At 40.4% G+C, this 17,309-nt stretch overlaps 1 protein-coding gene across 31 annotated transcripts in view; it reads right to left on the bottom strand.

Moving 5' to 3' along the window:
• LOC127445815 (bromodomain adjacent to zinc finger domain protein 2B-like) overlaps window positions 1-17,309 on the bottom strand; it is a 122,225-nt gene that overhangs the window by 21,980 nt on the left and 82,936 nt on the right. For 7 of the 31 annotated variants that reach the window (XM_051706177.1, XM_051706174.1, XM_051706188.1 and 4 more), the window contains exons 9-24: window positions 16,501-17,089; window positions 15,355-15,642; window positions 13,190-13,250; window positions 11,619-11,727; window positions 11,269-11,370; window positions 10,325-10,541; window positions 8,753-8,845; window positions 8,605-8,666; window positions 8,307-8,372; window positions 7,314-7,379; window positions 6,503-6,547; window positions 6,129-6,161; window positions 4,399-4,464; window positions 3,970-4,110; window positions 3,353-3,604; window positions 406-629 (exon numbers count right to left, since the gene is read on the bottom strand). In XM_051706177.1, coding sequence (XP_051562137.1) covers window positions 406-629; window positions 3,353-3,604; window positions 3,970-4,110; window positions 4,399-4,464; window positions 6,129-6,161; window positions 6,503-6,547; window positions 7,314-7,379; window positions 8,307-8,372; window positions 8,605-8,666; window positions 8,753-8,845; window positions 10,325-10,541; window positions 11,269-11,370; window positions 11,619-11,727; window positions 13,190-13,250; window positions 15,355-15,642; window positions 16,501-17,089 — 2,414 coding nt within the window. The remainder of the gene's footprint in view (window positions 1-405; window positions 630-3,352; window positions 3,605-3,969; window positions 4,111-4,398; window positions 4,465-6,128; window positions 6,162-6,502; window positions 6,548-7,313; window positions 7,380-8,306; window positions 8,373-8,604; window positions 8,667-8,752; window positions 8,846-10,324; window positions 10,542-11,268; window positions 11,371-11,618; window positions 11,728-13,189; window positions 13,251-15,354; window positions 15,643-16,500; window positions 17,090-17,309) is intronic. The other 24 variants (XM_051706204.1, XM_051706202.1, XM_051706176.1 and 21 more) reach the window with 17 other exon arrangements.

The following is a 17,309-nucleotide window of genomic DNA, read 5'->3' on the forward strand; positions in this document are numbered from 1 at the left end:
TTCAATGCATTAAGTATTCAAATCTCTGTGACTGTCACACCATGTGAGCTTTCTCCTGCATCTTTATTCACATTTATGTCATAGATTAATATTTATAGTGCCAAGGCAGGCCTGACAGTCAAACCACATATCACTTTTGTTGTGACATCTCCAGGCCAAACTGGTATTGGAAACATGCCATTATTATAGGTAATTGGGTAAATCAGTTGATGATTTATTATTGAATCATATCAAGTTATATTGTAATGTATTACACTGTATTGTGATAACTAAAATAAACCATTCTGCTCTGTACCAATGGAAAATATCAGAAGCCATCAAGAATCATCAATAATGCTAAACTTATAAACATAATTGCAAACATAATAGGAAGTTAATGACATTTGAGCATCTAACGGTCCTTACCTGACCACACTTTTACTGCAGGACAACTCATTGACCAGGAAGGCCAGGATAGAGGCTTTCTGAGTAGGTGTGTGGGCCTGGAATGCTTTGGTCCTCAGACTCAGAGTGAGATCAGCTAGCTCGGTCTGAGAGCAGTGAGCCTCCATGAACTGCTGCAAAACCTCAGACACATTGTCCCTGTTCAGACCCACATTGGTCAGGTGGTCACCTAAGATAGACTTAGACTAATGGAGAGAGGGGAAAAAAGTATATGCAGATTTTAAATTGAATTTTCATTTAACGTAATTCATTTCAAACTGTCTTGGACAATGGGGGGCCTTGGACTCAAAAAGGTTGAGAACCAATGATTTAGTTGATGCTTTTATACAGTCACTTACAATTAGGTCTAAACAGATAAACGGTCTGACCAATATTTTTTACCGATATTCACACTTTTCTACTTTATCGGTTCTTTACAGGGATAGTTCACCCAAAAAATTAAAATTCTCTCATCATTTACATCCCAGATGTGTATGACTGTCTATCTTCTACAGAACACAAACAAAGATTTTAAGAAGAATATGTCAGCTCTGTTGGTTCTTGCAACGCAAGTGAATGGTGATCAGACAAAAATTCATCCTTGGGAGCAATTTCCAAACACCTGAAGGTACCACGTTCATCTGAACAAACAATAGTATGCAAGTATAAACACCATGGGACCACGCAGCCATCATACCACTCAGGAAGGAGACGCATTCTGTCTCCTAGAGATGAACGTAGTTTGGTGCAAAAATTGCAAATCAATCCCAGAACAACAGCAAAGGACCTTGTGAAGATGCTGGAGGAAACAGGTAGACAAGTATTTATATCCACAGTAAAACAAGCCCTATATCGACATAACCTGAAAGGCTGCTCAGCAAGGAAGAAGCAACTGCTCCAAAACTGCCATAAAAAAGCCAGACTACAGTTTGCAAGTGCACATGGGGACAAAGATCTTACTTTTGGGAGAAATGTCCTCTGGTCTGACGAAACAAAATTTTAACTGTTTGGCCATAATGACCATTGTTATGTTTGGAGGAAAAAGGGTGAAGCTTGCAAGCCGAAGAACACCATTCCAACCGTGAAGCATGGGGGTGGTAGCATCATGTTGTGGGGGTGCTTTGCTGCAGGAGGGACTGGTGCACTTCACAAAATTGATGGCATCATGAGGAAGGAAAATTATGTGGATATATTGAAGCAACATCTCAAGACATCAGCCAGGAAGTTAAAGCTCTGTCGCAAACGGGTCTTCCAAACGGACAATGACATAATGTCCATTAACCCCAAGCATACCTCCAAATTTGTGGCAAAATGGCTACAGGACAACAAAGTCAAGGTACTGGAGTGGCCATCACAAAGCCCTGACCTCAATCCGATAGAAAATTTGTGGGCAGAACTGAAAAAGTGTGTGCGAGCAAGGAGGCCTACAAATCTGACATAGTTACACCAGTTCTGTCTGGAGGAATGGGCCAAAATTCCAGCAGCTTATTGTGAGAAGCTTGAGTAAGGCTACCCAAAATGTATGAACCAAGTTAAGCAATTTAAAGGCAATGCTACCGAATACTAACAAAGTGTATGTAAACTTCTGACCCACTGGGAATGTGATGAAAGAAATAAAAGCTGAAATAAATAATTCTCTCTACTATTATTCTGACATTTCACATTCTTAAAATAAAGTAGTGATCCTAACTGACCTAAGACAGGGAATGTTTTCTATGATTAAATGACAGGAATTGTGAAAAACTGAGTTTAAATGTATTTGGCTAAGGTGTATGTAGACTTCTGACTTCAACTGTATATGACCCTTATGAGATTTTTGGAGCTTCTAAAGGTCTGTTCACCATTCACCTGCATTGCAAGGACCAACAGAGTTGAGATATACTTCTAAAAATCTTTGTTTGTGTTCTGCAGCAGAAAGTTATACACATCAGGGATTGCATGAGTGTGAGTAAATGATGAGAGAATTTTCATTTTTAGGTGAACTTTTTAGGTGTCTACAGAGCAGTACCCAACAACGGCATAAAGTAATCTACGTATTTAATTTATTGTCAATGTTGAGTATTAATGGACTCCATGTTATCTGGATTATGTACTCAGATGACAAAAATGAAGTACTGGTAATTAGATTGCATACATTTTTAAATGTTTACTTTTATGGATTACATGATTACATATCAGTTGCATTACCTATCAGTCGTGCCTGTACAACACTGACCAATGTTAAGGAGTGTTAATTGGTACTCTTAAATTCAATTTTCATCAAAAAATGCAATAAGTAACCCAAACATCAAAAAAGTGTAATATCAAAATTATGTTACCGATTACAATTTTAAATGTAATTTATAATCAGTAGAAGATTACATTTCAGAAGTAATCCACCCATCATTGTGTATTGTTTGCATAATTACTCAACAGAGAAGACATTCATGTGAGACATGCGTACCATTAAAGTTCATTTGTATGTCATAAATCATCATCATCATCATTAGTGATTAAGTTGTTTATAATGCCTATAAAATTTTTTGTTGTAGTGTAATGATTAGCTGTTATTATGTCAAAAAGCACAAATAAAACAATAATTCAAAAAAGCGGGTTTGCATATTGGTTATCGGACACTCATTTAAAGCTAAAAATAATCTGTATCGGTATTGGTCGTAAAAAGACAATATCGATCAGTCTACACTTACAATACACATATTAATGGGATAATCCCCCTGAGGCACCATGGGGTTACATGATTTGCTCAAGGGCATGATGGTAAAAGTTATCTGATTGTACCTTTATGGGTTTTGCAGCTACAACCATTTGGTTTAGCTTCGATCTTTAATCATTAGGCTACAACACCCCAAATGGGACAGAAAGAGATCAACAGTGTTGAGACCACTTTTGAGAGTATGTGTATATGTGTAAGTGGGCATCTCCCACTCACCCTGTGTCCTGGAGGCAATCCAGGGTCAGACACAGCAGACGAGAGTAGCCGAACCAACAGGTCCTGCACTTGCCCCATGCTGTTTCCCAGGTTGAGCAGTCCCTCCTGCAGTATACCAAGAGTCGGCATCTCGGAGGGCTCCATGCCCAGAACCTTCCCAAAGCTCCGCAGGAACTGCACCACCATCAGGCAGTCTGCAAACACGCTGCCGGGCAGCACTAGACCAGGGATACGAGGGATCTCCGGAAGGGGCTTTGAAAGAGAGAGAGAGAGACAAACAGTTAAATAAAATAAAACAAATCACAACTTTCATGAGGGCGCTGTCTTTCTTATCACCACTGTGTGGCAGCATTCTGTCTCAAGTGAATTCACACCGAAGTGCTTTTGTAAGGTTCTGTTTATGACATCATACCCATGAAAGTTTTGATTGGATGACCCTTTCTGTTAATGGGTCATTTATTGATAAATGAAACTCAAATACATAAACTTTAAATAAAGTTCTACAGAGGTTTCTAAAGACAGGCTTTTTTATCAAAGGTTTTTGAATGACTATTTAAGTTGATATTTAAGCCACACAGAACTTCCTCCTCGTTTGGTCTGAAATCCATTCCCATTACCTTGTGATCTGTCAAACACATGTCCTCATTGGGTTTCTTCATCTCACGGATCATCTCCAGCTCCAACCTCCGGAGCTCCATTTTCCGCTCCTTGTTGAGTCGTTTCTCATCACGTTTCTCTTGCCTGAGGCGTTCGCGTTCCTGTGGGGCAGAAGAGAAGCTTTACTAACCAGCTGGACACCGGGATATTAATGCAACAAGCACATTAGGCATGTCTGACATTAGGGTATTATGTTATACAAGAAACGTTTTTTTTGTATTATGTAATGTTGAGGGTACTTTATTGAAGTACATCAAAATTATTTGCTGAAACACATTCAGGGAGCGCAGCAGAGCAGGTAGACATGACATGTGAGGAAGCCTTTAGGTGCAGAGAAGAGAGTGGAGTGGTGAAAGACAGTGTTCACTTATTTATTTTGTTTTGCACACCTCAGCTTTTTTGCGAGCCTCCACAGCTTTCATTAGCATAATGTGCTGTCTTCTCCTCTCCCTCTCCTGAAAAGACAGAAGGATTCCATCGTTCAGTGGAGGAGAGCAGAGCAGATAACCACACAGAGAAAATAAAGCAAATATAAAGGCCAGAGACAGACGATTAAACTGATCAGCATGGTTTAGCATGTTGCACAGAAAGAGAGAGACAGAGAGAGAGAGTGGGTGTTGAACGGACACATTGCTATGGCCAAGATGAAGCAGCCACATAAATGTATTACAGCTGATCGGACGGAAACAAAAGAGCGAAAAGAAAAGCCACAGATGTAATGGACAGGTCAGAGAAGGAAAGCTGTGTCTTGAGTTAGATTAGCGCAGCTACTGTTACAAGCGCTCACAACAATGAGCCAAACAAGGGAAAATACAATTATATAAATACAATTTTCCTCAATCTCAGCCTCCCCTTCCTTACAGAGAAGCACATTGTCCCGCCACTGTTATTACAATTTTAAAGTCAACATGAAATAAAAATTCACCCTATTTACTTTCTTACTAAACAATAAAGATGCATGTTTCATCAGTGCAAAAGTTGGCACTGTTTGTCTTTGTTATCTTTCATCAAATTGTAATAACTTATTCTGCATCTGAAATGACTTTTCATTTCAGCTGACGTATCCTAGGCCAGAAGAGCTATTGGATAAATGTAAAGTAGTTCACCCAAAAAAGACATTTCTGTCACAATTTCCTCACCCTCATGTCTGAAAAATCACTGAAAAATGGCTTAAATGTTGGGCTGGTTTTCACCAAAACCTATCATCTGCCTTCAGAAGACTTGGAAAAAGATGCACAAGTCACACTAATTTTATGATACTTTGGTATCCTTTTTAATCTTTTAAGTGAGGCACGATCCACTGTCATTGTATTAAAAAGATGGACAAAGATCTCCTTTTGTGTTCTGCATAAGAAAGTCATACGTGTTTGGAATAACATGGGTGTTTTTTATTTTTTTTGGGGGGGTGGGAGGGTGAAATATTCCTTTATCCAATAGACAAATAACTATTTAGGCACTGTTTCAGCAAACTCGTATTCAGGTCATTATATTGAATATCCTGTTTTTTACTCAGAAATATAACATTACGGAAGCAAAAAGGGTTGCGGATGCTGTTTCGTGTTGACTTTAAGGACAAGGCCAATCAGTGTGATATCTTCATTTCTGACCCACAGATGGCATGAAATGTACGACAGAGAGAAGCGTGAGTTTCCTCTGCTTCTCTCGTTGGTCTGGTACTATGACCAGCACAGTGCAAATGCAACATCTGGACAAGAACTGTGCCACAACAACAGACACACCAACACTCACATTTTCACAGCAATAATGATCATTCACAATATTGGGTTGACTGCACATATGGAATGAGGGTGTGTGGCATTTTCCACCAATGAGAGTGTTTACTCAACAGACACACACTCTCACACATAAATATTCACACACAAACAAGGCACAGGCCTGCTGCATCAAAGCCAGTTCTCTCTCATTGACACACATAGCAGATGTAGGCGATGCAGTTTTTTTTCTTTGGTTCTCTGTTTTTGTTGCTTAAAAAGCCATGCAGAAGGAAAATGTAGTTTTGACAGCAGCCAGTGCTACATTTAAACATGTGCTGCTATGACATCATATCACAACCAGGATTCACAATGCGAGTGTTAGATGTACAGAAGATGAAACATACCCATACCATATCTAGTCTATGCCTCTCCATCTCCTGAGAGAGAGAGTTGGCAAAGTATTATGAGACAGAAAAAAAAAAAAAAATCACAGCGTCATTTAAAATTAAAAATTAAAAAATTTAAAACTGTAGCCTGTAAGCCCAAAGAGACAGACCCCACTCCCAAAAGCATGAATAATTACCCAGAGAGAAACAAGAGATAGTTAAGTAAGAACCACATGAGACTCACCACTTTACATTTGTGCATAGACTGATCCCATAATGCACTATCCCTCCCTCTTTCTCTCCCTCCCTGTGTTTTGTACCAAAATTCACTATTACTGTATAAATGGTCATTATAAGACCTATTATTTATGAGAATGGTGACTAACACCTACCTGGTGCTTGAGAATAACAGCCTGTTGACGTCTCATCTCCTTCTCCTACAAACACAAAACATAAAAAACCATTGTGTTGCACCAAAACACTCATTATGACACCGTCTAAGAAGAAACCACCAATCACAGACACGTCTGGGCCTTCAGTCCTAACCATGAAGCTTATGAATGCAAAAGTTTAAGACAACATAAATCTTTATGTATTTGAAGACCACATGAAATAGTTTGGTGAATGCAAATGCGAAGAGTTTCACAAGACTTTCGGTGAAAGAGGTTTACCATCTAGACACGACCATATAAGCCACTATGAATAAAATTAATCATAATTTTTTTTGTTTCATTGTCCCGGAAGAGAAACACTGAAAATTGTACATGTGTAAATCTGCTAAAATTTAATTTGGTCAACTTTGCCTGGAAGCTAACAGACATGTACTAATAGCCACAAAACTCCAATTCTGATTTCATGGGGTCTTTAAACTTTATTCAATAAGGGAGCCCACTTAGATCAGTTTCTGTATTCCAGTGAGGGCCCCATGTACACAAGACATGAAAAGATGCTCGGTGCATCTTTTATACTAAACCACAGACTCAAACAGCAAAAAAAAAATCAAGATGTCAAACTAATTTCCCCCACAGGCAGGCAGACATCAGTCAAACAGAGGCTCTGCTCCTTATTTGTGGCTGAGAAATGTTAATGGTTAGCCGGGGTAGGTGAGAGGGAAGTTCTGAGGTGAAGGGGGCGTGGGGTTTCACGGTGATGAGTCATAGCGCGTTGAGTAGGTGTAGTGTCTCTTCTCACTCAAAAACTGACCTTTATTCGCTTTTCCGCCTCCAACATTTTGGCATTGGCAGCCTCCTCTCTCTTTTTCCGCTTTGCCTGCCAATGCAAAACAGGTCTGGGTCAGATCAGTGCTGCCGTGCTGGGTATAAACCTAAATTAAACACGCTAAACCAGCATCTGTTTTATTTATAACTTATTCTAACACGTTGATTGATGCGTCTGTGAGAGGAAAAGCTGGAGCTCGCATCCAAACATTCATAAACACACACAGAAAAGCCCTTCTGTCTCAAGTCTTGCTGTTCACAATTCTTTCATTTATGCATGTGGCAGATGCTTTTATCCTCACAGTGCAAGCACGGTATTTATTTGTATAAATTTTTGTTGCCTGGGAATCTAACCCATTACCTTGCTGTTAAGCTACAGGAACCAATTTGGCATTTTTGAGGTTACTCTAGCGACAGATCACCGCGTCAGTGATTGAAAACGTATTTTACTAGAGTTTGTGTCAAAATCAACCATGGGATCTTCAAAATTATTCAATATTCCTCTCTGGTTCAGACACCAGCAATATAAAAAGAAAGCAAAGGCGAATTAGTTGAAAACTTAAATACGTAATTACAAACAGCAAGAAATCCTGTTCAGAATGGCTTGCCAAGCGTGTCAGCTCCAATTTGATTTTGCCCAACTAAAACACTTTTGAAGCCTCTATAATTGGGTGACTAAAGTAAACAGTGTCTTCCTCCTACTACTTATGCAAGAACTGCCATTGTCTTACAGAAAAAAAAAATCTTTTATGTCTAATTTACCTCTGGTAAGAAACGCAGGAGGCAGCAAATTTAATATTCAAAAACTGTCCACCAAAACCAATTTAGCATTAGTCCTGACAGAAATTATGCAGAATTCACAGCCCCAAAATGCTGGTGATTCTGCTGTGGTCCGGGCTCCATGTTAAACCGAAACCGAAGGGGGGTGGCATGTATTTTAAGAATGTTAAGCTTAATTTTTTCTGCAGTCACTCTGTACCTCAAGAATCTGCTGTGCGCGGAGTTCCTTCTCCAAACGGATTTGCTGAATACGCTTTATCTTTTCCTGGTAGGAGAGGAGGAGGAAGTCTGTTAATTGAAAGTGCTGCTGTGCATTTAAAAAAGTCCACTAGCAGTTGAGCTGCAGCCGTAGAAGCCCCATCACCCTCTGTTATAAATAAACGCTTATAATCTGATGTGACATGACCCTCAGACTGACCGAATACTAAGTTTTAAATAAGTTTTCCCACAATGCAAGATGTGTTATTCAGACCGTAAAGGGTGTATGAGTGACCCACCTGGTGTTTGATAATCTTCATCTGTTCCTTTTGTTTTCGCCTCTCCTCTGCGGCCATGATGGCTGTACGAGAGAGAAAAAGAAGTTTCAGCTATGTTTTTGAACATCTATGTGAGTGATTAAGAGCTAAGTGCGAGTGTGTGTGGTACCTTGCTGCTTGCGGGCCTCTTTGGCCGCCCGTGCAAGTGCCTGTTTCTCTAGTTTCCTCATGAGCTTCATCTGGGCAGCCTGTCGGGCAATTTCTGTGATGACGAAAGACAAACCCCTCCATTAATATGTAGCCCAGTATGACCTGCACCACTGTAGAATCGGTACTGAATCTAAAGCACTATGATCCAATAATGTATATTTTACCCGGGACTACAGTCTGAATTGAAGAGATTTGATGAGGTAAAAAGGTATCGTAAAATAATGCAAAGACAATAGTCTTTGCTGCTTGCATGCAAAACCAAATGTACAGTGTGACTAATGTAAATCGATTTGCGAACAAATTATTCTTTTAATAAATCGTTCAAAAGAACTCAAAAACTTGCAGGTTATCTGTTTGAATCTCTCACTGAATCCTTCACTAAATGAACCTAATGAAACTGTCAAATTTTGTTTTCACCAATCATTACTAGTTGTTCATATGACAAAGAGTCGTTAAAGGAATAGTTCATCCAAAACTGAAAATTCAATGCAAGTGAATGGTGGCCAGACCTTTGAAGCTCCAAAAATCACATAAAGGAAGCATAAAAGTAATCCATATGACTCCAATGGTTTAACATACACCGATCAGCTACAACATTTAAACCACCTGCCTAATATTGTGTAAGTCCCCCTTGTGAAGCCAGAATAGCGCCAACCCGCATCTCAGAATAGCATTCGGAGATGCTATTCTTCACACCACAATTGTACCGAGTGGTTATCCGAGTTACCGTAGGCTTTGGCAGTTCGAACTAGTCTGGCCATTCTCTGTTGACCTCTCTCATCAACAAGGTATTTCCATCCACAGAACTGCCACTCACTGGATGTTTTTTGTTTTTTGTTTTTTGCACCATTCGGAGTAAATTCTAGAGACCGTTGTGCATGAAAAATCACAGGAGTTCAACAGTTACAAAAATACTCAAACCAGCCCATCTGGCAGCAACAATCATCCATGCGATTATCTAAACAGCCAATCGTGTGGCAGCAGTGCAGTACATAAAATCATGCAGATACGGGTCAGGAGCTTCAGCTCAACCATCAACCATCAGAATGGGGAAAAAATGTGATCTCAGTGATTTGGAGCGTGGCATGATTGTTGGTGCCAGATGGGCTGGTTTGAGTATTTGAGTATTCCTACAGAGCTGAAATATTTTTCAAAAAATCTTTGTTTGTGTTCAGCAGAAGAAAGAAGGTCATACACATCTGGAGTGAGTATGTGAAATGCATGAGGGTGAGTAAATGAAAGATTTTTCATTTTTGGGTGAACTATCCCTTTAAGATACACATTTTGGCACACAAGGTTTTAAATGGTATTTTAATAAAAAGAATACAAAAATATGAAAATACTACACTATAATTAAATCTTTCCAACATATTACCACAATTGTATGTTTGATGTATCTTTTTTTCAATTAACAAAGTATGGGAGGGCGCTCCTGCTGCAAAACATAAATCTGTAGGAAAATCGATCCAGCCAATGACTCCAGCGTTATTAGTATAAAAGGAGTTATAAGAGCAGAATAAAAGCACTTTACCCTGAGCCTCTAACTTGCGCAGTAGTTTGGCCTCAGAAGGCGTTGGGAATTCATTCTCGCCTAGATTTGGGGGACGGCCCTTACGGCGCCGGCTTCCTGAAACCACACTGCCTCCCCTTGGCTGGCGCTCTGAGTTGGGGGGACGACCTCGTCGACCCTCCATGGCCAGGATACGGGGGATGACCTCCTCCTCTTTCAGCAAAGTCCACTGCAGGCCCTATGGGGAGGCAGGAGATAGAGACGGGTCAGACTCATAAAAATGACAGTGGAAACACTGAAAATTTCCTATTTTGGACTGTATGAAACAGTATCCGGCTCCCTTGAGCATTGCTACATCACTAATGTTCATGTGTAACAATCACTAAAAAACTGAATTATAAAAGTGTAATATTTTCACGTTTTTGTTGTAGAGGTTTATTAGAAAATGATTTCAAAGAATTAAAAGCATGAAATGAGACAAATTCACAAACTATAGTGATAATTAAATTAATATGTACAAAACAGAGAAATCAGAAACTTTTAATTGGTTGAGCTGTGTTTGAAGCATTATAAAATTACTTTAAACACACAACCATGACCGTACTTTAATGCAGCAAGTCGCTATAGCCTATTGCTTTATTAATAAAAAATAAAAAAAATTCCAATTTATTTCTCTATCTGCTCCTCTGCATTTTTAATCTATAGAATCTCTTTCGACACACATGACAGACAAAACATGAAGTAACACCCTGTGGAAACAATGAGCACTGATTATTGCACCGGCTCCCTACAGTTTAAAAAGGGAAATTCAGGCTATCTGGGTTCAATCACAAACCCTGCACTGTGCAAGATGAAAGAGAGATACGAGAGAGTAGAAGAATACCAGCGCGAGAGAGACAGAGAGAAAAAAGAACATAAAGAACCAAAAAAAAAAAAAAACAATAGAGGAGATGAAAGGCATTCACCTGGGGTCCTTCTCTGGCTTCATAGAAGTCACCAACCCTTATTTTTGCACTGAAGCTAAAATTATCACGTGTGATGTCACTTATTCCATATCTGGACAGATACTACAGAAGAGAAAATAATAGTGATTTCGTCAGACAGGATTATCCAGAGAGCCATTAGCACTATATTGGTACCAAAAAGGAAGCAGCACAGCTAACTAAGGTGACGCTGGATCTTACACTGGTAAATGCTAACTGCACACTGGGTGAGGAAAGGGGTTTAATGGGTGGGGTGACAGGATTCCTGAGCTTTAAGGTGGGGGGGGGGAGGTTTAAGTGAGATGACATTGGGGATGATGGGCAAAGGTTACCTTCACAACATCCGGGTACTGTCGTAGTCGCTTGCCGCATGGGGTGTAATAAGCAACGTCACCCTGTATGCGACCGCCCACTGTTTTGATCCTGGTCTCTCGTTGCCAACTACAATAATGACATACATAGAAGAACATAAATGCAATATTATTATATTGAACCATGTTTTCCCTTTTGACAGTGACATGGTACTATAGTAGTACCATGGTATGCTTTGAAGTACTTAAGAGTGATTGTTTGTAAATTCTGTAGTTAATGCACTGAAATGTATTTGTTGCATTGATGCATTTTTACACCCCTATTCGTAATAGTAGAGTGGAATTTTGAAGCTAAGGAGAGCATTTTAAAGGAATATTCCAGGTTCAATACAAGTCAAGCCCTAGGTATACTTCCATTTTGACGCAAATGCTCAGTGTCTGCGTACAGTCGAACGCAAGCCTGTCAAAGTATACACCATATATCTGTGCGCACATACACAGGTTGTTGGCGCATGCGCACTGCGACTGCTATGAGACACCGGACTTTCTATTTAGGAGATTAGACTCATATAACATGTTTTTATGTTCCTTCGGACTCGAGTTATACAAATGCAGGTATCTCCAGACCTCCTCACATATGTGCTCTTAACTTGTACATCGAATGTTTGTTTTTTTTGCCTTCATCTCCTGATGTTTAGCGGCGATTACATATTCTTCCTAGCGCTTCTTTGTGACAGCAATGGCTCAAATGAGAGTGTTGCCATCTTGTGGACCCACTAATTAGTGCAAATAACTCTAGGTGCATGCGCATTTTGCACGTTCAAAAACGTGCAGTTAGAAAAATCGGGCTGCATGCGTTTAGTGCTCGCGCACCCTGCTGATGACGAAATTTGCATCACGCATCCAGTACGTGGATGCTCAGAGAGGAGAGAGTGGAGTGATAGAGCCAATTCATGTAAGGGGATTATTAAGAGGCAATGATCGATAAGGGCCATGGGGGCAATTTGGCCAGGACACAGTGGTTACATCCCTACTCTTTACGAGATGTGGGATTTTTAATGACCCCAGAGAGTCAGGAGCTCGGTTTAATGTCTCATCCGAAAGATGGTGCCTTTTTACAGTATACTGTCCCCATCACTATACTGGGGCATTAGGACACACAGACCGCAGGGTGAGCACCCCCTGCTGGCCTAACTAACGCCTCTTTCAGCAGCAACCTTAGTTTTCCCCAGGAGGTCTCCCATCCAGGTACTGACCAGGCTCAACCCTGCTTAGCTTCGGTGGGCAACCAGTGTGGCGCTACAGGGTGATATGGTTGCTGAAAATCTGGGTTCCAGTGAGACAGATTTGTGCTTTTTTTTTTAAAGAAAATTAGGAGCAAGTCAACATTTATTTTTGCGATAAACAATATTATGCCACAAATGCTGCTGACTGAGCTTAATTTGTATTGAACCCGGAATATTCCTTTAACATCTGCAGTTTTAATGTGAGGTTTATGACAGTATGATGTGTTGCTTTAGAAGCGCTGAATCGACTGTGGTTAACAGGTGTTGAGTCATGCTGCCACCAGACTGTGTCATATTTAAACATACCCCATTTCCAGCGGAATCCGTAAATCATCTTCATTCATCACTCTCTTTCTCTTCGCAGAGCCTGAGACAAGACAACAGCCAGACAAAATATATTACAACACACACGGAGGATTACTGAACACAAAAAAATTCAAATAAACAGTTCAGTCAACTCATGAAAATTACAATCCCCCATAATGAACAGACAACCTCAAATACAACTAGATTTGTTAAGAAAATGTGAGTGGTGTTTGTCCATGCAAAACTAGCCAACACGATGCTAGGGTGTTGTTAGGTGGTTGCTTACTGGCCCAAGTCTTATTATTCTGGTCACTTAATATTGGGTCGCTCCATCAATGTACTGTACGTCTATGGGATTCTTCTCACCCAATTTTATCATCCACCAGGTAAAAACTGTAAACTGGTCAGGTTGCTTAATAGAAAAGTAATAGCATACCTCAATAAATATGCATGATTTCAGGTATCATTCATATCCGTAGCACAAACAGTGCAGGATGAGTTGCGAACTGAAGTTACTTAGGATAAGATGGTACTTAAGTATGAGCAATAGTAACAGTGATTATTTCCTTAGCAAGCACTACTAACAAATACCCTCATTACACCATCTAACCACACAAGAAACGACCAAACTCATAAAACATGATCACGCACAACAACAATCTCTCATATCGCTCCTTTAGAGAAGTGAATTGTTTTGCAAACAAAACAGGCTTTGACTGAAGCTCTAAGCAGCTCAAATACTGCTCAAAATGCAAATAATCACAGTAACTCGCCTCAGTTTGTTACAGATCCCTCATGCTTTTCAACGGACACACTTCAGCTTCATTAGAAAAAGTGTTTCACTCCATTGCAGTGAGGGATGCTGAACGGCGTCCAAAAGCAGATGCACTTCTGTGCCATGTTTGCTGGATTTGTGAGTGCTTTGTTTAACAAATGTCTCTGTTAGCTTCAGAAGGAAAAAAATGATCAAGTCAGCCAAACAGAGGTAGTGACTAGATGCGCCTCAGCTAACAGGTTAAGCCAAACACGGTTCCAGGGTTAACCCAGCCACAACACATAGAGCTCTTGTTACAGGCTACATTTACCTAACCCTAAACCTGACCCTGTATATACCAAACACAAGAGGAAAACACAATTAATGGAAACAGTTTAATATTAATTCTGTTTTGTTTTTTTCCTGGAATACAGGCCACACTGAGCTCAGACAGAACTACTAGGTCCAAGGACATACACCCAAACAGACATGCACAAAGAGAGCTGAATGATGCCAGCCGCCACCTTTATCTTTCTAAAAATAGACACGCAGTCATCTGAGTTTGACATCCGGCACACAAACACACACACATCCAATCCCATACATACTTTTGACATTAACCACGTTTACATACACTTAAGAAAACGGTTTATTCCAGGGTTTTTGCAGAAAGCTGCATTCTGAAACATCATGTAAACAAGAAAGCCATTTCCTTACTCCATTAAAGGTATTGAGAGAAAGTGGTTTAACACACATGGCTTTCTCCCACAGAATGCAGCTTACGTGGCCATATAAATGCATAAGCGCCGTTCTTTTTGAAGAGAACAGAACGGATAACAAACTTCATACACAGTGTAAAGAATTCAACAATTTTGGGAGTACAGTGGGAAAAGCACATACACTATAAACCACCCATTTATACACACCAATGTAAAATACTGACTGTCCCTCATGTTCGTGTATATGCGCTGAAACAATGGGGGAATCCCAGAGTTTTACATTAGAGGGAAACTCCACTAATGCAGTGCAACTCCACTGCAGGTCGCAATAAAAAATGTTAAGGAAACAAACACAGCAACAACTCTGGAATACCTGGGAATAAAGCGAAGCAACAGAAAATAAAATAGCGAAGTCTTCCTCAGATGCCATGTTTGTTATTTACACAAGCGTCATGAGAAAATTATGTTGCTGTGGAGAAAGTTGCTTACTGACTGGAGCTGCATGCCTACAGGAGTAAAGAGTACGCCGCTTATACAGTGCACTTTCTCATGATAAGCCACTTTCTCGCAATAAGCCGCTTTCTGGTGTCCATGTAAACGTAGTCATTGACAGAGCCTGAAAGGAAGGTGTTGAGCTTATCCAGTGTGGTCATGAAGGGAATTTAGTGTTGTTTGACGTTGCTTTTGGATACCTGGAGATGTGCCAACAGAGTATGATGAGGAGGGAGAGCTGTGATAGGTCAAGGCACCGGAGCTGCTCACAATGGTGGGCGTGGCTGCACTGGAGGGCTTAACGACTTGCAGGTTGAGTGGCAGACAGTCAGACAGGCTGTGATTGGTGGAAGAGTTGAGATGGTGAAACCCCTTGCTGAGTTTCTGAGAGGTCTTCTCTCCATCTGTGTCCATGTCCATGACTCCACCCTTGCGCTTTTTACCACCCTCAGAGTCATTCATCTCGCTGTCAGAATTACTGTCTGACTCTGAAAAATAGAAGGCGAGAGGAAGGGTCATGAGACAGGATGTTTTAGGAATTTATCATTATAATGTTCTTGTCACTGTTTGCATTAATGAACCAACTTAAATGGATAGTTCACACAAAATATGAAAAATCTGTCAAAATTTACTCACTCTTATGTCATTCCAAAACATGTATGACTTTCTTCTGAAGAACACAAAAGCCTCTCTTTTTTATTGTATGAAGAAAAAGACACAATAAAAGTGAATTGTAACTGAGAATATCATACATTGCAGCTAACATTCTGCCTAACATCTCATTTTGTGTTCCATGTAAGAAATAAAGGGTTTGGTACAACATAAGGTGAGTAAATGACAGAAGTTTCATTTTTGGGTGAACTATCACGTTAAAGACAAGCAGAAATGGAATTTGCTTGTGGTATGTTGTTTGCGATGTGATATACTGGCCTGCCAAAAAAGGTCAATATGACGTTTTCCCCAGCCATGCATCCTTGATTACAAGGATGTCTTGAAGCATTAGAGTTCACTCAAAAATAAACATTCTGTCATCATTTACTCACCCTTAATTTGATTCAAGCCTTTCTTTCTTTCATGGAACACAAAAGGAGATGTTAGGCAGAATGTTAGCCTCAGTCACCATTCACTTTCAATGTATGGAAAAAAGATGCAATGAAAGTGAATGGTGACTGAGGCTACCACATCTCCTTTTGTGTTCCATGTAAGAAAAAAGTCATAAGGGTTTGGCACAACATGAGGGTGAGTAAATGATGACAGAAATTCAGTTTAAAAAGTCATATGCACTTTCAAAACCTTTCTTCAACATTTGTGTCACTCTCACTGTACTAGAACAGACTACACCTCACCTGAGAGACTGTCATCTGAATCCTCTTCATCATCATCCTCTTCATCCTCAACATCATCATCCTCATCATCTTCATCATCAGCAGAGTCATCAGACTCTTTACTGCTGGGCAGCTCCTGCTCAGCTCCGCTGTGGTGGAACAGGTCTACCAGCGACTGCACTAGGTGATTCTGGGACAGACCCCTCCAAGCATCTAACTTGCTCTTTCGGGGCTCACGGGTGCATTTGGGAGTGGGTGATGGAGAGGTTGGGTTCTTACGGCCTCCAGTGCTCAGGTTGACGGGCAGGTCTGAGCGAGGTTTGGTGGTGAGTGCCAGGGGTGCATCCTGGGTGCTTTGGATGACACCATTGGGCTGGCCCAGACCCAGCAGGCCGTGAGGGAAAGGTAGGCTTGAGGAGGCAGTGCCCTGCACCATAGGGGGTTTGGTCCGACCTGACGTTTCAGAGCTCAGCTTAGGTGGCAGCACTGAGGAAGATGATGATGAAGATGAAGAAGAGGATGTAAGCAGCCCCATCCTCTTGTTTATCTTAAAAGGGTCCTGCTGTTTCTTTAACTGGAGAGGAAATGTCTGGTCCTGGGAGAGGAAAGACTACAGAAGGAAAAACAAAGAAAGAGAAGACGGAAAGTAAGTAAAACAAGTCAACATCCTCATGCTGTTTTTGAAGATTTTCATCCAATTTTTCACATGTAGTCATCACTGTCTTTTTGTCCCACAAGCCATCTCCCACATGAACAGTTAAAATGTAGATTAATTGTGTTTTTATTGTGTGTGTTTGTGTGCATGTGTGTTTTTTGTCCTTTTCCAAACT

This window comes from Myxocyprinus asiaticus, chromosome 9, assembly GCF_019703515.2.
Source record: "Myxocyprinus asiaticus isolate MX2 ecotype Aquarium Trade chromosome 9, UBuf_Myxa_2, whole genome shotgun sequence".
Classification (NCBI taxonomy): Eukaryota; Metazoa; Chordata; class Actinopteri; order Cypriniformes; family Catostomidae; genus Myxocyprinus; species Myxocyprinus asiaticus.